The sequence below is a fragment of the Alligator mississippiensis genome, chromosome 5, assembly GCF_030867095.1.
Source record: "Alligator mississippiensis isolate rAllMis1 chromosome 5, rAllMis1, whole genome shotgun sequence".
NCBI classification, from domain to species: Eukaryota; Metazoa; Chordata; order Crocodylia; family Alligatoridae; genus Alligator; species Alligator mississippiensis.
Genome location: NC_081828.1, coordinates 128,408,223 through 128,428,525, shown reverse-complemented (window position 1 = coordinate 128,428,525; position 20,303 = coordinate 128,408,223). Strand labels below are relative to the sequence as shown.

Here is a 20,303-nt window from a genome sequence, read left to right as displayed (position 1 = left end):
ACCTCAATACCCTGGAAATTACTGGGGCATATCATAAGGGAGTCCATTTGCAAGCATATAGAGAAGAGAAGGCTGATCTTGTACAGCCAGCATGGATTTACTATAAATAAATCATGCCAAACCAATCTGATCTCCTTCAGAAAAATAACACGCTGGATCGATGAAGAGAATGCTGTAGATGTACTGTATTCAGCAAGGCTTTTGACAAAGTACCACATGATTTTCTCATAAACAAATTAGAAAAATGTGGGCTAGACAAACTACCATAAGGTGGGTGGACAATTGGCTCAGTAGCTGAAGCAAGGGGTAATTATAAATGAAGACATATCAGAATGTCAGGGAATTCTGAGTAGAGTCCCACAGGGGTCTGTCCTGGGCCCAGTGCTGTTCAATGCACTTATTAATGTGGCGTGCATGCCAGTAGCAGCCTGACTCACTGTCTCAAAATTGCTTTGAACCATTGGTGGGACATTCCCACCAATCAGGTGGTGGTGGAGGAGAGGCTGCCCTGTCCTTGCCTGGGGTTAGGCAAAGAGCCTGAACCTGGGTGAGGGATATACTTCCCCTCACCCTGATTGGTCCTCTTGCAATCCAGGGGCTGGAGCCTTTGAAAGGTATAAAAGAACAGCATGCCTGGCACACACACAGACACGCTGCATTGAGGGATGAAGAAGAGAGCATGACTAAGAGGAGCTAGAGAGAGCTGCCCAGCAGGGCAGAGCAGTAGCCCTGAAGAGCCCGAAGACCTGCTCACCAGAGGGAGCAGCAAGTGGTGCAGCCCACAGCCACACTGCTAAGAAGTGCGCTGGCGGTGCACAGTTTGGTGCATGGAGTCAGACCCTAGAAGCTGTATGAGGCAGCTCGGGTCTGCACCCTGACAGGGTCCAAGAAGGACAAGGACCCTGAGAGCTGCACAAGGCAGCTCAGGTCCCCCAATCCCTGGTAAGTGGCCAGGATCTCAGTGCACAGTGTGGTCCAAGTGGGACTGAGGCCCTGGAGCCATTGGTGATGCATAGGAGGTGCACATGGGTGCACGTGCACCCCCTGAGCATGGCGGTGCACCCCCTGTGAAAAGGCACTGCTGACACTGCTGGTGGCACCTGTGGACAGTCGCTGTTTGTCATCCCCCTCATTGATAGTCTGTGATCACTGCTGGCCACTGCTGGCTACTGCCAGTTGTGTCTGCAGATGATCACTGACCTCTGGGTGGTACTCGCCACCCCCTCCACCACCAACAGCACTGCGGCCACCTGTGGGAGCTCCCTGCTTGCCACTGCCACACTCCTGCCACCAATGGCATTGCTGCCACCTGCGGAAACTCACCATGCCCCTCCAGGTTCTGGGGGCACCCGGTGTTCATGCCTGGAGCTGTATGAGGTGGCTCAGGTCTCCAACCCCTGGCAGAAGGCCAGGAAGACTTGGTGTAGGTGATGCTGCACAGAGGGTCCAGGAGCGGACCCAGGCCCTAGGAGCTACGTGGGGTGACTGGGGGCGACTGGGGACAACCCCCCTGCACCCCCAGCACCACTGGCACAAGGCCAGGCATCTAAAGCTAAAGCCTCGGACAGAGGGCCTGGTTTGAAACCGAGACCCTGTAACCCTGCAGGGTTGCTTGGGTCCCCAGTGACAAGCAGAAGAGTAAAGCCCTTGGTGCACAGGGCCATCGGTGGCTGTCAGGCCCAGAGGGAGCCAGAGATAGCTGAAGCCTCGGCAAGAGAGGTGGCAACTTACTGGGAGAGAGACACGGACCCTTCATCCAGCTCCCTGGAGTTGTGAGTTCCCAGGGATGGGGATTCCCACAGGGGAGGGGGAATCCATCCAGGTCAGGGAAGCCAACCACTCAAGGGGAATCCCAGAAGGTCAGGTTTCCCCAAGTTTTAAGTTTTATTTTGCACTACAGGATATTTTGGCTGGGCTGGGGGGAACCAATGCTGAAGGGCACCGGGGGAGCCAATGCTCCAGAACAGCCTGGGCTTGGGGTTCCTAGAAGAGTATATTATATTCAAGGGTGTTGTGCCTTATATTTTGTTAGTGGGTGCTGGGTATTGTATGGTTTATATTTCATGTTTTATAAGTGTAAGTTGATAAAGTCTAAAATTATTGAGTTATATTAAAATCTTTAATCTGATATTATGAGTCTAAGTATTTGATAAGGTGTGTGTGTATGTGTATATGTATATGTGTGTATATGTACATATATATATATATATGTATGTCTGTATATATATTTGTAGATACATATGTAGTATCTACATAGATTTAAATTTTGATAGAGTCTGAGGTTATAAAACACTTGTCCGGGGGGCGGGTGCTAGTGCTTCCCTCTGGCAGCAGCGGCCCCGCCCCCCCAGGTAGCACCCGCCTCCAGGCACCCAGCTCAGGCAGTCCCAGGGGACACAGTAGCTGTGGAGGGAAGCACTGGACCTTCATGCAAGTCAGGCAGACAGGAAGGCTCGGGGGGGGGGGGAGCCACCAGGCTCTCTGTTTTTTTTTTTTTCTTTCCCTTCTGTGGAGCCTGCCTTCCTGGACTGCTGCCTGCACGGTCTGTCTGCACAGCCCCTGAGCTGCATGGAGTCTGGTGCTTCCCTGCTTCCCTCTGCAGCTGTAGGGTAGGAAACTAAAACTCCTCGGAGGTGTTTTACTTTACAACACCCCAAAGTCATTTGCTGCATGCCAAAATCATTTAAGTCACATTACACCACCAAATGTGCTACAGCAGCTGAATTAACAAGCAATATGCTGCTGCATGTGGAAACAACAATGCCTTTAAAGTTGTGCAAAAGACATTTAACCCTCTTTAAGCACACTAAAAAGTGCCATCTAGAAATGGCTTACCTGTGCACTACTGTGGAGTAAAAATCTCTGCAGCAGGACAGTACTTGTGTTTACAAGTACTATGCAGGTGCAGAGAAAATTCAGTTACTCCAGCCTAATAGAGGTGCATGTGCAGATGTGTGACATTTACTGCCCAGCTAATTAGTCTACCATGCAGTAAATGTCTTGTATGGACATGCTTCTATGATTTAGAAAGATCCCAGTTTGATTTGCACTTGAAACTAAACACAGTAAAGTCAGTCAATAACCAAAGGATTTCTTTAACCAATGTAGTCCAATTGGAATTTGGATCAATTAATAGTTTCATAGCAGTTAGGGGTCAGAAGGGACCTGAATAGATCATCTAGTCTAACTCCCCATCACTGGTTGGAGCGCACGCTGGGATTGCACGACCCCAGACAGATGTTCATCCAACCTCCTCTTGAATTTACCCAAAGTAGGAGGGAGGACCACTTCCCTAGGAAGTTGGTTCCAGATCCTAGCTACCCTGACAGTGAAATAGTGCCTCCTAATCTCTAACCTGAACCTATTCTCTAGCAGCTTCTACCCATTGTTCCTCATCACCCCAGGTGCTGCTGGGGGGAACAGGACTCTTCCTATTTGCTGCTGATCTCCCCTAACAGTTTGTAGGCAGGCACCAAATCCCCCCTCAGCCTCCACTTGCTGAGGCTGAACAGGTTTAGGTCCCTCAGCCTCTCCTCATAGGGCCTGCCCTGTAGCCCTCCAGCCAAGCAGATGGCCCTCCTCTGAACCCTCTCAAGGCAGGTCACATCATTCTTAAAGTGCGGTGCCCAGAACTGGATGCAGTACTCCAGTTGAGGTCAGACCAATGTCTTGCAAAGGGGGGGTATCGCCTCTCTGGACCGGCTTGAGATGCATCTTTGGATGCATGACAAGGTGCAGTTGGCTTTGCTGGCTGCGGTCTGGCATTGGAAAAGCAATGAGAGCAGGAAAAGAGAAGAGGAGTGTCCAACTCCAGCCTGGAGAGAGGGGGTAGAGACACAGCCCCCTGCCAGGGGAAAGGGAGCTGAGACTTGCTCAGGAAGAAGACACCAGGACAGGGGAGAGCCTGTGTTTCCCCTTGAGGAGCTGAATCCCCACTGGGTGTGGAGCTGTACAACTTCTGGACACAGGTGTCCAGGAGAAGTGGAGAAAAGGTTGGTCAGCAAAGCGAGTAGGGTGACTGGAAGGTGGGAGAAGCTGCCAGGTCAGAGACCTGTGGCAGGAAGCCCCTGTTTGAGCTCAGGGCTGCAGGAACAAGGACTTGCATAGAGAAATCCCCTATCTGTGAGTGGAAGTGTTGGGAGGGGAGTCCAAAGAGGGGGCAGGCTGAAAGGACACAAACCATAGGGGGGTGTGAGAGGACACCTAATCCCATAATGTTTGCAGAAGCTGTATTTCAGAAAGAATAAAAGAGAGCCTATTGCCTGCAACAGTCGACTGGATGCTCATCTCACAGAGGCCAGGAAGGACCAAGGTAGTTCAGAGTACCCAGAGCAACAGGAGCCTCACCTCCACCATCTAGTGGTGGATTGTAGTTATAGTTCTGTTGCCATTTACTGTATGGGGAGTGGATTTTGACCAGAAGGGAAACTGTTTTAAAGGGTTATAACCAGGGATCTGAGTTTTCTGTTTCCCATGGAAAAAGAGAAAACCACAAATGTCCCGTTTTTATCAGAAAAAAGTGGATTTTACCTTTTAGCAGAGAAACCCATGCATTTCCTGGTTTTGCAAAGAGCTGTGCAGGCTGGCAGAGTTCCAGTCTGCAAGAGCTAATTGCAGAAGGGTAGGGAAACCCCCAGCCCTGTCCAGACGGGGAAGGGTGGGGCCTGAGGCTCGTGCTCACCCAAAGCTTGGATCAGGTTCACTGTTCATTCTTGGAGCCTGTAAGGTAAGTGGGGCTTGTGGGTTGTAGAGCAGGATTGGGGGGAAGCTAGCTGGGGGCTGAATCAGATTGAGAATGGGGGGAGGGGGGAATGTGTCTCTGTGCCCACTCCCAGGAGGAGGGTTGGGGGGTGAGGAAAGCAGTGCCTCTCTGTGGGCTGCACACTTGCCACTCAGCTGGATGGGGTGGGGGGAAAATCGCATGCAGTAGCTGCCACAGCCCCACAACACCACTGCCATTGCCATTGCCATGCTCTGCACTGCTTTGTCGTCAGTGCCCCTCTGTGGGCCACACACACACCACCTGGCCAGATGGCCGGACAGATTGGGGGGCTCACATGCAGCAGCTGCCACTGCCCTGTGGTGCCACCCTGCACTGCTTTGCCACAGCCAGTCATGCATACAGCTCTGTGCACAAGCGGCAGCATGCGTGTGGCCAGGCAGCACGTGTGCGGCCCACAGAGGAGCACTGATGTGGGGGGACTCGCACATGGCAGCCATCACCACCATTGCTCTGTGGCACTGCTGCCACACCACTGCTGCTGCACCACTTGCCCACAGTGCTGCATGTGCATCTGGCCACAGCAAAGCAACGCGGTGTGCGGCAGTGGCAGTGGTGTAGGGCAGTGACAGCTGCTGCGTGTGAAACCTCCCCCTGCATCTGGCTGGATAGTGCATATGCGGCTCGCAGAGGAGCACTGCTGCTCTCGTCCCCTTGACCCTGCTCCTGAGAGCGGGCACAGAGACAGACACACTCCCCCCACCCCATTCTTGATCTGGCTCCTCCCAGCCCCTTCCCTTTCCCCTGCCCCTTCCCCCATACACACTTACCTGCTGGGGGGTGTGTGTGTGTGTGTGTGTGTGTGTGTGTGTCCATCTGTGTCTGTGCCTGCATGCATGTCTGTGCCTGTATGTTGGTGCCTGCATTTCTGTCTGTGCCTGTGTGCCTGTGTGAGCATGTGTGCCTGCATGTCCGTGTCTGTGCCTGTGCATGTCTGTGTCTGCATGTGTGCATCTGTGTCTGTGCCTGTGTGTCAGTGTCTGTGCCTGCATGTGTGAGGCTGGGGGGGGGGGGGGCCTGTTATGGGGGGAGTGAGGCACACCACTAGGGCTGGGCAGGCTGTCAGGGTCCTTTAATTTTAATCACGGATTTGGGGGGGTTTATCAGAGAATTTGCAATTTTTTATCAGGGAAAACCAAGATCCCTGGTTATAAGCAGGTGAATGCAATTATTGAAGTTGTTTGACACAAGTGAGTCTACCCAGTGTATTGGAATTATCCACGTAATGTTGCAGTTGTAAATGTTATTCAAAGAGTTGGTTTTATTATTAACTATTGTTATTATATATATTTTTCTTCTGCTGCTTAATCATTTATTTTTTGTATATAGTTGTACATTATAAAGAAACCAATGCGTTCATTGGGTTTGGAGTAAATTCCTGGGCAGTGAGGGTAAGGCACACACCTCTACATGGGAAACCTCAGTCAGCAGATCTGCCTGAGGGGGTTCCCAGAGCTACTAGCACCCTGAGGATCCGAAATGCAGCACATCACCCAGCCTAGTGCTCCGGCATGAGTTACACAAATCCACAAAGACCAGACAAGATGCTACCTTGGTAAACAAGAAGATACAATTGGAGTGGTGTGGGGGAGATATAGCAGTAGTTAATATTGAGAAGCATGGAATTAAAAATGGAATTCCTTTAGAATTCCATGATTCTGAATAAAAAAGGAAAGAGATTTCTAATGGGATGGATGAACTAGAATCTGCTGGTAGGTGAGGTCGAGTGGGACTACGTAGAGACAACTCCTTGCAGAATTAAGCACTGTGTGAATTTTGATTGAGAACATTTTGCCTAACTCTAATGCAAAGTCCTTAGGCTTTACCCACATACAAATCTAAGACTGTCATTGTTACATTCTTCTATGCACAAAAAAATGGTTACTTTCTCATTGAAAGGTTTCATTTTGGATTAAGAGAACAGGATAAAAGAGGAAAAAAAGTAATGTCTCCATTTGGTGTATTCCCAACCTTTGTAACAGTCTGCACTGAACAGATCACAAAATGGCTGGCTTTTTCAGCAGAATAAGGAGCTTTCACAGATAAAACGGTACAATAATACATACTACTGGAACACTACAGCCTACAGATAAACTATACTCATTTGTCTCTATTGATGTATCTTAATTTATATTTTCTTGTAGATTCTTTCACAGGACTGATAAACATAATGACTGATATTATCTGGCGCTTCACTGGCGATTTCATGGCCCCTGATTTTGTTTGCCGAGTCATTCGCTATTTGCAGGTACAGAAACTATGCAATATCTAATATATGTATACACCAAAACACAGATAAGAGCTCACAGTTTTGTAACCTCATGCGTGGCAATAGCAGTTCCTCATTAAATTGCTATTTAGGACAAAAACACTCCATTTAAAAGCGATTTATATTCAGGAAATATTTTCAAAGGCAAAAAATGGCAATAAGCCTGCTAATTCCCATTAATGTTCACTGAGAATTAGGTATCTAACATTTGTGCTTTTGAAAAATCCTTTTATGCCTTTTTCCTCTTCCAAAAAATTGGTTGTGTCTTCTTTCTAAACATAGAAGGCCAGAATTTGATTTCACAATACGTGGGGTAAAGTGAATGTAACCTCACAGAACTCATTTAGTTACTTCATGTTCATATCTTTGTAACTGGGAGCTAATTTCGGTCTTGCTCTTTGAAAATAATGAGTCATGATTCAAAATACTTGTGAATGTGTGTAACAGACTCAAAATAATAATACTTTTATGCAGTACTTGATTCACTCTTGAGATTTGATATTGACGGTGTTTCATAAAACTGCTGTTTTAAACCTTGGATGCCTATATTATAGTTAAAGGGCCAAGCCAATAACAACCAACTCTGAAACAGCCAAGCTCCCCACATACTATCGGGTAGGGAAAATCATAACTGAGCTATGAGGATACACATTCTCATTTGGTACTGTGTTCAGGATCATTTAACTAAAGGCAATGAACACCACGGACAGGCATATCATAGCATGACATACCAAATGAAATCTTTGGCTGCCTTAGGGAAAGATTCTACCTCAGTTACATTCAATAGTACCTTTATTGAGAAAGTAGACCCACTGATTGATTTCAGTGTAGCTACTCGTGGAATAATGTACAATATGAACAGTAGCAAACTCTTGCCATAAGTATTGGTAAGCAAATAGTTAGGTTTTCAAATCTCACATATTGAGACTATCATGGTTTAAAGCGCTTTCATAGAAAAATGCTATTTTCTCTTATTTCTTCAGGTTGTCCTTCTCTATGCTTCTACTTACGTCCTGGTATCACTTAGCATAGACCGATACCATGCCATAGTTTATCCAATGAAGTTCTTGCAAGGAGGTAGGAGAATTTTTGTACCTCACTATTGTTAGAAATGATGATGTTTTAACAGCTTTATTTCAATGAACAAATTTTTAGTGACAGGAGCAGTCTTGTTGCTATTGATCCTTTAATAATGTTAAATTAATGTTATTAAAGTGGGGACATAAAGTCCAATCATAAGCACTAGGTGAGATTCACCAGTATGTCACTGCATGAAATCATTTGGGTAAAGGAGTTGGGAATTTAACTATTTTTAAAGTGACCATTCAAAGTGGTGATGATAAAGCTTTTTAAGTTCACTTATTATATTACTATCAGTATGATAAAGTGTGTTGGCTGCTTTACAGTGCAAACAGAAAGATGCAATTCCATCTTGAAGGAGCTTATAGCCTAATGCTACCCATGATGTACTGGGGTCGGTAAATCCAGAGATGATGTTCTGAGGAAAACAAGCATTACCCCAATTGTTGCTGTCTAGAAAATATACTCTAGTAAAACATAAATTATTACCCACATTACAGGAACAATGAAACTCTACAGCCTGTCTCAGTTTAATAGCCCCCTTTTGGCCTTAACATCCTTTAATCAATCAGAACAAGTACCTCTGTATTTAAAGCATGTGCATCAGTATGTGTAGGTTTTGGTACCATTTCCCATAATTAGGCCAACATTTCCAGAACTGAGTGACTAAAATGAAACTTTTCCTTTCAAAAATGCCAAGCAGTTCCCACTGATGTCAGAGTATGCTCACAAGACATTCAAAATTCTGACCGTGGATTTAGGTGCTTAATATGAAGATTAATTTTGCCACTGTAGGTTCTTCATGTGTAAAATAAGAATAATAGCTCTTATTCCATTACCTCTAGGGAAGAGGTGTTTAATAGTGAGGAACCAATTTAATTAATCTTTGTAAGGCACTTTGAAGACATGAAAAGCCTTACCAGTGCTTCATAGTATTATAGAAAATTTTGTTAAGGTTAAAGAATTAATCCCATATCATAAATTTCCTTGCACAAGGAGGGAGGAGCCTTTTGTGTCATACAAATGCACCCCTGACAGGCTCAATCAAATTATCTCTTCTTTTGTGTAATATCTCAAACGCCAAGAGCTACAGAATAATTTATTACATTAAAATGTAAAAAAGAATGCTGAAAAACGATTTGATTTATTAGCTACTGAGGCCCATGTTTTTCATGCTGCCTCACTAAAGTAACTGGTAAAGACAAAACAGGCAAACAAAAAACCTAAAAGAGAGAAGAAAATAAAAATGAAAGATTTATTAGAAAGAAATTGCTACCCCCTGACCTGTTTGGCAATGCCGGGAGCCAGGTTTAACTTGGACTAATTCCTCAAATCTCTGTCAAGTAGCAAACTCTAATGATCTTTTTTAAAGAGAGAAAAACAAAAACACCAGCCTTGTCCAACTGCATGGCTAATTGAAAATTCCTATAGGCATCACTTTGGAATAGGGTGGCCATCATAGAGGACATTCCGGTTTTCTGCTACTCTGTCCTCTGTCCGCTATTGATACGAAACCAGATACCTTTATGTTCTCTCTTTTTCTCTTCCAGAAGAAGAGAAGAATAGAGGACATAAAGGTGTCCGGTTTCCACCCCACTTTGGAATGTGATAGGAAACCTTGACCAAAGGAAGGCCAAATTCCACTTTAACCTGACAATGTTAAATTTGTACTTAATATCTGCAGTGGAGGGACACTGCCATTTCCCACTTATTTACACATGCTTCAGAAGGAAAGTGGATGGAGCTGATCATCTAACAGAATGAAATAGTAATTTTCATATACATAATAATAAAAATGATTGCACATATCCCTATTAACCCTTTGCACACAGGTGTAATTACCCAATGTTTCATCAATGCAGCCTCTGTGCCTCAGCTTCCCTCCATAGGATAGTGAAGCTTACTTTCCTTTGTAAAGGACTTCAAGATCTAGTGATAGCAAAAAGATTATTGTTACTAAATACAGCTGTGCAAATAATTCAATATTTCTATTGGTAGCTGAAATAAAAATGGTAGGAAGTGTCTGCTTCCCCAAAGCAAAATGTTCTGCTTTATTTTCATGTCAAAACGAAAAACAAATTCATTTTAAATTAAATTAAAATGTTCATTAACTTAATACAAAACATTTTTTCATGGGGGAGGGGAATGTGATTTATTTCTTTTTTTAATCAGATCAATTTAGTCCTGATAGTTACCTTTGATAGTTCAATTAACTATTTTATATTCATTTTGCACAGGCACAAGTGACTATAGAAAAACCAAAGCAATAGTAAATCCTGTGTCCTAATATCTGCTCTTTGTTTTCTATAGACTTCTAATTTAATAATCAAACTAATTATAAATAATAAAACATATAATAAAAAATAGATTACTGAAGCATTTTTTTATAATGTAAAGTCTTTACCAACATTGCATAATTGATCCTCACAACAGCTTAGGTAAATCACATTCTCTTAGTTTATTGACAGAGACTGTGAAGCAGAGAAGTCAGTGAAATGAACAAATCCATAAAGAGAGACAGTAGCAGAATTAGGATGGGGATGTATGGGTAGGCAGTTCCCAATTGATGCTTAATGGGTGTGTCTACACAGGATGCTTTGCTGCATGGTGGGCATAGCTACACAAGACATTTGAGACGCACTTTACTGTGCAGCAGAGCTAATTACTGCACAGTAAGCATCCATGTCTACACATGCAGATGCTTACTGTGCAGTAATTGGCTCTAATCATGAGTAAATTTGCTACCTGAAAATGCAAGTAGAAAATGTATTTGAGATTAGTAATTGCAAACTAGTGTATGCGTAGACACTTGATTGGGAGCAAATGTGTTTCTGGTCAGCCAGGCAGCTGGGGGCAGGAGATTTCTCCCTGCCCCCAGGAGCTGCCTGCTGCTGAGGTAGGCTTCACCACTAAAGCCTGGGTGGGGACAATGTCCTCTGCCCTGGCAGCAGGGAGCTCTCAGCCTCCACTCCACTCTGTGATTGTGGGGCCGGGGCTGGGAGATCCTTCTCTCTCAGCTTGAGTCCATGGTCATTGGGCCAAGGCTGGGAAATCCGTATCTCCCAGCCTGAGCCCCATGGTCATGGGACCCGGGTTGAGGGATTCTTATCTCCCAGCCTGAGCACCACAGTCATAGGACCTGGGCTGGGAAATCCTTATCTCCCAGTGCCAGCTCCATGGTCATGGGGCCCACGCTGGGGAATTCCTATCTCTCAGCCTAAGCTCTGCAGTTGCATGATCCGAACTGGGAGATCCTTCTCTCCCAGCACCAGCTCTGCAGTCATAGGGCCAGTGCTGAGAGAGAAAAGATTCTTCTCTTCCAGTGCCAGCTCAACAGTTGTGAAGCTGGCATTGAGAGAGAAGGATTTCCCAGCCTGGGTCCGGCAACTGCGGGGCTTGAGCTGGGAGATACGGATCTCCCAGCGCTGGCCCCACAACCATGGAGCTGGTGCTGGGAAAGAAGGATCTCCCAGCTCCCACCATATGACCATGGAGTGGGGACCAGGAGCTGTCTGTTTCCAGGGCAGAGGGACATTGTCCTGGCCTGGGATTTGATGGCAGAATGCATCCTGGCAGGAGGCAGCTCCCAGGATCAGGAACAAGTGTCTCCTGATCCCTGGGGTAGCACCCAGTGGGATCCTAGAGCTCCTCCTGGCTGCTGCAGGGGCTGGTTGCAGGGCAGCAGGGAATGGGAGCAATCTGCTGCCAGGAGCAGCAAATCTGCTCCTGCATCCCTGCACGTGTAGGCATGTGCCCAGGAGTTTTTATTCTCTAGTAGTTTATTTGAGTAGTTTACTTGAGAATAAACTACTTCCAGATTAAATGCATGTGTAGATGTGCCCAGTAAAGTGTCACTGTCTACATATGCACAACATTTATTGTACGGTAAATTAGTGTACTGTGCAGCTAGCTACTGCCAGTAAATTAACTGTGCAGTAGTTATTGTGCAGTAGCACATGGTTAGATGCTGACTTGGAGCAAAATTTCTTCTTGGTCAGCCCCAACACCAGCGGGCCACAGGATATGGGGAATTTCCCTGGTCCTTGCACTGCTCAGCTCCCACAGGAGCCTAGCAGCACTAGGATTTGGAAACTTTCTGCTTCCCCATGCAGCCAGGGGCTGGTTGGAAGCTGTTCCACTTTTTGGGTAGCTTAACTTCCTGGCCAGTCCCAGGCTGAGTGGGTATTTTCCCATGCAGCTGGGTGCTGGGCAGGAGCTGTACCATTTCTGGGGCAGCTCCTGGCCAGCCCTGGGTTTCTCAGGGAAATCTCTGCCCAGCCACAGGGTGGCCTGGAGCTGCCCCAGAAGCAGGGTAACTCCTGGTCAGGCCCCAGTTGCTTAGAGAAATCTCTGTCCAGCCAGCCACAGACTGCTCAAGGGAATTGATGTGCATCCCAGAGCTGGCTGGCAGCTGCTCCACAACTGGGACAGCTCCCAGCCAGCCCTGGGCTGCTCAGGGAAATCCCCACCCAGCTGCCAGCTGGCTGGGACCTGCCCCAGAAGCAGAACAGCTCTTGAACAATCCCCAGCTGCATGGGGAAGCCTTCTTGGGCATGGAGTTTGTTTCCATATGCACAGGGCTGGGAGAGCTCTGCAATGGCAGCTGTCTCCCAGCCCTTTGCACATCAGGATCCCTCCAGGTGTGCATAGGGCCAAGAGATAGGTACCACTGCAGCTGCCAGAGTGGTTCTGGCCTCATGCACATCAGAAGCTCTTCCTGGCTGCTGCAGGGGGCTAGAGCAGGGTAGGAACAGCCAAGGTTTGAATTATGGGGGAACTTGGGGGGGGCGAACCCCCCCATAAGAGACAAGAGCCCCCCCATAAGAGAAGAGAACACCCCTGCGGGCCGGTCAGCCCCTGCCTGCCCTGAGCCTTCTAAACAGCCCAGGTGGTGGTGTCAGCAGCGGCTCCTTCTGGCTGCCACTGCCATAGACTCCCCAAGAGCTGAAGTGTAATTCAAACCCTAGGAGTAGCCCTGTACCAAGCTGCCCCAGTTGTACCCCAGCACAGGGAGCATGTGTAGACATGCTCCCAGGGAAGGCTTACTGTATTTTGCTGCGCAATAAGCCTTTATAACATCAATAGCACATGTAGACATGCCCAATGTGAACTAAATGCTATTTGTGGCCATCATATAAAGGTTCTCAATTTAAACTGGCGTCATTTTTTTTGAGTTAGTTGATTAAAATGTCATGTTCAGAGACTGATGTTATAGGATTTTGTTTATCCCTTATAACAATATTACTTATCAGGTAGCTAAACAAAAGTAGTCACAAAGTAACTCACTAACTAAACCAAAAAAGTTTGAGCCTCCCTTCAAACCATACCTCAGAGAAACACTTCATAAACAAGCCCTGCATTTTGCAGCAAAAGGGCACAAATTCAGGATGTGTTGAAGCAATGGACAGGGAGAGAAAATTCCAGAGTATCGTAGTAGAAAACTTCCTTAATGGATCAAAAAAGTGGTGATCCAAAATGTTTGGAACTTTGCTTTAAACTTTTAATTACAAGACCTTAAAATGAAAAAAAAAAAATGAGGGAAACATCATGATTCCCCCTGAGTGGAATTCCTCACCCTACATCTGACATTGCTTATGTTTTGATGCACTCCAGATCATGAGTGGTCCCATTAATTTCTGTGGACTTACCTGAGAAGCAAAATATTATTCATAGAAAATAAGCATAAAAAAACTGGCCATAAATAATTAAATATTATGACAATTTTCTGGGTGGATATAAGGCACAATAATGTTAAAGGCTTAAACAAGGACAATGAGGAGTTCTTTGCTAGAGGCAGGATTATGTACATCCTATTCCCAGTTCATTGATCTAACAAACATTGTAACAATAAATGATTTGGGAGTTTGCCCAGGTGTCCCAAAATGTGGTGGGGATTTTCCAAAATGAACATTTTTAATTTATTTGGGGAAATGACAATAAAAGTGTTTGAGGTAAAATTCAATGTTTAATTGGAGAGGTTTTAACTTTTGAAGGTTGAATTCATTCGATTTATAAGCAAAGCATATTCAAAATAAAACATTTCGGAATTTCAGAATATTTTTTCTCTTTTTTGGCCAAAACAATTCAACAAATTAATTTAAGTTTGGGTGGCCTGAATTTGCATTTTTGTCAGTGAACAAGAAAAATTTTTCAGCCCAAGTATTCACCCAGGTCTAATTAATACCACTAGGCAACTTTCCCATATCGTGTACAAATGTATAGCCCTTACAATCAGCACTGGAAAAGAACTTGCAGGTCATCTTATCCATTCTTCTGTTTCAGGTGTGTTTCTAGAGTATATTTTCCTGCAAATCAACCATTGTAATTTCAAATATTTCAAATGGGTCTGCACTTCATGGTCTACAAGAGCTCTCTATAGAAAATATTTCATGAGACTTGCAGTTTGCCTTCTGCTAATGTAATCTGTTGCCCCTTTGTGCTGTTTTCCACCATTCATTTCCCTACATGATGTTAATGCCACTATTTTAACCCCCGTGTTTTACCTGACTGTTATGGAATTTCTCTGAGGACTTTAAATAAACAAGCTTCTCCTACACTGAACAAAAGAAGCTTTTAAAAATTATAAGGATAAATATTACAGCTGATATTTTATAAAGCATAAAATTACCTTTTGAACACTGTTCTTATCTACTTTTATATTGCTCTTTGGAAAGGATTGAGTTTTAAGTAGTATAGATGTGCACATTTTAAAGTGATTTCAAGGACAATATCTAGGTGTATAGAATCACACGAACTCAGCAGCATATTTGTGTGTGAGTATGAGTGAGATCTTCAACAGCTATGAATCAGTGCTGCTCTATTTACTAGCTGTTCTAATCTCTCCTAAAATACATTTTGATATCTGTTTCTTGCCAAAGCCCAAAACGATTTTCATTAAAAACATGTAGGTGTGTTGAACCTGAGTAGTTTTGCAGAAAGGTCTCTTTTTTTCAGTGAACTTCTGACGTAATACAAACAGGTTCACTTCAGCACACTTCCTAGTTTCCTGCTAATCTTTATGGTGGGTTACTGGGGAGCCTGGTTTCCAGGGTTAAGTGTCCTCTCAGCTGTCTTGTCTCACTTGCAGCATGGAGGCTTCTTTTATTTTGTTACTAACATGCTATTGTTTCAACCCTGTCTTTGATACAGCTGTATGAGTGGGCACTGCTGGAGAGGTACTTGCCCAGGTAATTGCCCAGATCACCTTGGTTGGAGGTGGCTACTTTGTCTAACTGGAATCTATGAGCTCTCTCACTTCTCAGTTGTTGCACCTGCCCTATATCTTTAGTCATAGTACTTCTAATTCAGCTGACTTCTATTACCCTAAAATAGCAAGGTCAATATCATAAAGCAACTGGTTTAGATCCTAAAAACTAAGCTTCCTTCCATTGCAGTGGCAATAGATTGCAGGAAAGAATCCCAGTTTCCCCAACCCAAGGCCTTTTCTTCCATGCATGCCTATGAATTGATGAGATTCTCCAAAGAAACAACCTAGAAATGCCAACACATCTGTACTAACAAAGTTTGTTTGAATTTGTTGAACAGAAAGGCAGGCAAAAATTCTTATTGTGGTGGCCTGGAGCCTCTCTTTCCTGTTTTCGATTCCGACTCTGATTATATTTGGGAAGCGGCAACTATCTAACGGAGAAGTGCAGTGCTGGGCCCTGTGGCCAGATGACTCCTATTGGATACCTTACATGACAGTGGTTGCGTTTCTGGTATATTTCATTCCTTTGATTATCATCAGGTAAGAGTCCTGGAGGATAACAATACCTGATGGGTACTTTGGTAGTAAAAACTTGTCATTGTCAGGTGCTCAGTCACTTCAGTCTTTTAATTTACTACCCATTCATAAAGTTTAAGATAAAAGCTGCTTTGATATAAATTGGTACAGAGTAAAACTCTGTATTTCTTCAGTTTATTCATTTGTCTCATATACAGAGCAGACCGATTACACCGGGTGATTTCCATGCAGTTTTAATAGTAAAAAGTGTTAATCTGAACAAGAATAGAATCCACAAGTGGATGTCTCTCCAAAGTGCAGACTTCACAGACCTCATTATACCATACTGTCACTCATTTGACATTTCATTAAAAAACCCCTCACACTTAATAAAAGAACAGAAACTTCATTTACTCAAATTACATTAATGTGAACTTGATGCCACCTGAGTTCTCAAGCTTCAGCATATTAACAAACTGGTTCTTAGCAGCAATCAGGAAGTCATTTTACTTGATGGTACTATACAACTAGGTGCATAATAGGGAAAGAGATATATAGGTTTTGTAGTAACTTTCATCTAGAGATCTCAAAGCACCTTAAAAAAAACAAATGTACATCAACAAGGCCGAAGAATACTTCCACCCACTTTTCACTGGGGGAAAGGAGTCACCAAAAAATTAAATATCTTGCCCAAAGTCAGGCAGAAATTCTTAAGTAGAAACTGGAATGGGGTAGAGGTCACCAAATATCTCAAACTTTACAGAGGGGTGCGAAGAGAAAAACTTTATGGCTTTTTATGGTCTTCCATTACACCATCTGTCAGTGGTCATTGCTAGATATTATACTGAACTACTTGAACTGTTAATGCATTTTTATTTAGCAAGAATAAATAGGAAGAATTCTGCTAGAAAATACATACTTTCTGGCCTTAAATTAGAAACCAGTTCACCCCTGTTGAACACTGTATCTTTCATATGCTGTAAATCCCTTAAATAATTCTTCCTCATACGTATATTAATCCCCTAATACAATGGTTATCATCCTTTTAAGGCTCTGGGAGCCTTTTCATAACTTTTGTCAGGTAAGTGGCACCCCATTTCAAAAACTAATCTATTTATTACAGTGCTTACTTACCTTCTTGCAAAAGATCAGGACAACATGGGTGGGGAGTGGCTAAGCAGGGAGAGCTTGAGCCTGCCCTTATCTGCTTAGGTCCTCACACCTCCTTTAGCACCCTTCAAAGGATCGCATAGCACCCGAGGATGCCGCAATATCGTGGTTGAAAATCCCTACCTAATATATTAATACTACTAATTTTTCTCTGCAGGTAAATCAATGATTAAATTAACTGTATGGTGAATAGATATGGATGCTTATTTAGGTGGTAAAGTTGTTCTTTACTAGCTGCTTAATTAATCACTGGCATCCATGCCACCAGGTGACAGTGGGCAAGTTACACAAAAAACAAAAAACAAATGCCCAAGTTGCTTCAAACATGTCACCTACTAAAGCAGAAGCACCCATGTAGCATTGCACAGACAAAATGATGTTTCAGGAATAAAGGCGCACAACAGGGGTCCTGATCCTGCCCTGTGCAATGAGAAGAGGCTCAGACCCCAAATATATGTTTTACAGACTTATTCTTGTATCAAAAGTTTTATTTCTTATGAGCAATAGCTACCATATAGTGAACAGTAACAAGAAAATCAGACAGGGTTTTTCTTTTCTCCCCTAACACTGCAAGACTCAGTCGGCAGTTCTGCAGCAGTTCGAACTAGATAATCATAGAGGCCACTTCCAGCCTTAAAAGCTCTGTATTTTTCAAAATGGAACTGGTGACTGGCTATTGCTCAATCAGCTACAAACATCAAATGATTCAATGAAGTTGGCATTTTATTTGTACCATCTAGGATACAGAATAACCTATTTGTTACAGAAATAGATAAGAATTTTCTGATGTGTGAAATTTATGTATTTTGTTATATTGCTGTATTAGTTTCCCAACTGCGATAAACAACTAAGTGATAGTCTCAGGGGTGAATTACCAAGTATTGGAGCAATCGGATGGAACAGGTGAATAGTTCAAAATAGGCTAGAAAATATAAAATCTACAAGAGTTTCCATTTCAAGGAAGGAAATGGATTTCAAGACAGATTTAAAAAGACTGTAGAGTGAGGACATATCTAAGGGCAAACTTAGCCAGTGAGGCAGTAGGCAGCAGCACTTTTGAACAATCTGCAACGCTCAAATACACCATGGAGGCTGCCTCTTAAACTGAAAGCTGTGTATCTTTGATGTCCATAGAGTGCTTCAGACAAACTAGTTAGCACTGCTGAATGATAGCGTTAAATAGCCCAGCCCATGCTAATTATACCCCCTGTGGTATCACATACAAGTAGCTAGAATATTTCTGTTTAAAGAGGCAGCCTCCCATGGATTATTTGCGGGTACTGCTGCTGGGCAAAGTTAATTTGTCATGTAACATGCTATGTCACCTGTTGGTCTGGATGCTAGAAACTGATTAAATGACTAGACTAGTAAGAGAGAGATGCAGGGAGAAGAAGCAGTTTTCAGTTCTGGTAGAGGTTGGTCAAGGACTCAGAGTGCATCTACACGTGCATTTGACTGGGAGCAGATTACTCATGAATAAACTACTTGCAAGTAAACACTCCTGGGGAGGCATCTACATTTGCAGGGAAGTGGGAGCAGATTTGCCTTTCCAAGCAGCAAACTGATCCCACTTCCTGAGACCCCCTGCATCAGGCCTCTGCTGCCACCAGAGGGAGCTGGAGGCCATCTTTAAAAGGCAGCGCTCCCTGGCCAACTGCTTTTCTGGCCAGGAGCAGTGTGCACAGTGAGGAGGCAGGAGCATGGCAACTCTCTCCCTGTAGCCTCTGCCTCCCTGCACCATGGCTGCTCAAGCCTCTGCCCCTGGCAGCGATACTCAGTGCCCTGGGCTCCTGCTGGCCTGCCACAGTGATCGCTATCAGACCCATGGGAAACTGGGCCCTACTGGCTCCCCCCATGCAACAAACACCTGGCTGGCCACACTGTGCCATCCCAGGCCTCCTGCCACCATGTAGCTGCTGCCTGGACCTTGTTTTGTTGACCGGACCCCAGCGCGGGTGCCAACCATATGTTCCTGGATGCACTGCCAGGGCTGTCCACACTCTCCTGGGTGTCTAGCCCTGCTGCCTCTGGGCCTGCCCAGCCAGCCAGAACTGGTGGCTGCATGTTGTTCAGGCCATCTGGGATGAAGAGCAGTGATTGGAGGCATTCTGGATGACCTGGAGCACCTTCCTGGACCTCCTGGAGCAGCTCTGCCCATACCTGGAGCAGCAGGACACTGCCATGCAGCAGCTCCTCCCCATGGATATGCAGCTGGCCATCACCTTGCTGAAGCTGGCCATGCCCTCCAGCCTTTGCTACTTGGTGTGGGCAAGGTCACTGATGGGGAGGCCATCCTGGAGGTGTGTGGCACCCTCCAGGATATGCTGGGGCACATGGTGCTCTGCATGCACAAAACCCTGGTGGTGGTGGTGGGGTTCTGCACCCTAGGGTTCCCCCAGTGCATTGGGGCCTGGATGGGATCCACATCCCCATCATCTGCCCATCCCATGGTGACTGCCCTACTACAGCCAGCGGGGCTTCCACTCCATCATGCTCCAGGCCATCGCCGACCACTGTGGCACCTTTGTGAATGTGAGTGCCACCTGGGTGGGAAGTGCCCATAGTACCTGCATCTTCTGGAACTCTACCCTGCCAGGCCTGGTACAGAATGGGCACTTTGAGCTGAGGGTGCCAGTCCTCCAACTGAGTGCCATGGTGATCCCACCCCTTCTCACTGGGGACTCTACCTACCCACTCCTCCCCTGGCTCATGTGGCCCTACACCAGCCAGCTGGACCCCCACCAGGCCCACTATAACCAGTGCCTGGGCCAGACCCACACCCTCGTGGAGTACACCTGCAGCAGGTGGAAGGGACATTGGTAAACCCTCATGGCCCACCTCAAGTTCTCTGAGGCCAACATCTCCCAGGTCATTGTCATGCCTGCATGCTGCATAACATCTGTGAAGCCTCGGGGGAGCTCTTTCAGAAGGCCTGGGCATAGGAAGCACAGCGGGCAGAGGACACCTGGCAGCAGGAGGACCAGCTTCAGCAGCAGGGACAGCAGCAGACACCCCGTCCCCCCCAGCCAAGGCCCTAGGTGAAGCACACACCTGCCAGTCAGGGCAAAGCACCAGGTGCAAGAGGTGCTGGCTGACCTACCTGCTCCGGCACTCCCTGCTGCAGCCCACCTGGACAGCCACCCACAGACCCTCCCCACCACCGCCGCCCCAGTGCCACATTCACTGTGGGCAGTTCTTTGAAAAATACTTTATTTCCCTCACACAGACCCCCTCCCCCCCCCAACAAAAAAAACCCCTGTCCCCTCCACCACCAACTCTAC

General features: G+C 45.5%; 1 protein-coding gene across 1 annotated transcript in view; it reads left to right on the top strand.

Annotated features, from left to right (window-relative positions):
* Positions 1 to 6,470: 6,470 nt before the first annotated feature.
* Positions 6,471 to 20,303, top strand: part of NPSR1 (neuropeptide S receptor 1) — a 43,603-nt gene continuing 29,770 nt past the window's right edge. Inside the window, exons 1-4 of the mRNA XM_059729352.1 lie at positions 6,471 to 6,492; positions 6,925 to 7,028; positions 8,033 to 8,126; positions 15,675 to 15,876. Of these exons, the coding sequence (XP_059585335.1) occupies positions 6,471 to 6,492; positions 6,925 to 7,028; positions 8,033 to 8,126; positions 15,675 to 15,876 (422 nt within the window). The remainder of the gene's footprint in view (positions 6,493 to 6,924; positions 7,029 to 8,032; positions 8,127 to 15,674; positions 15,877 to 20,303) is intronic.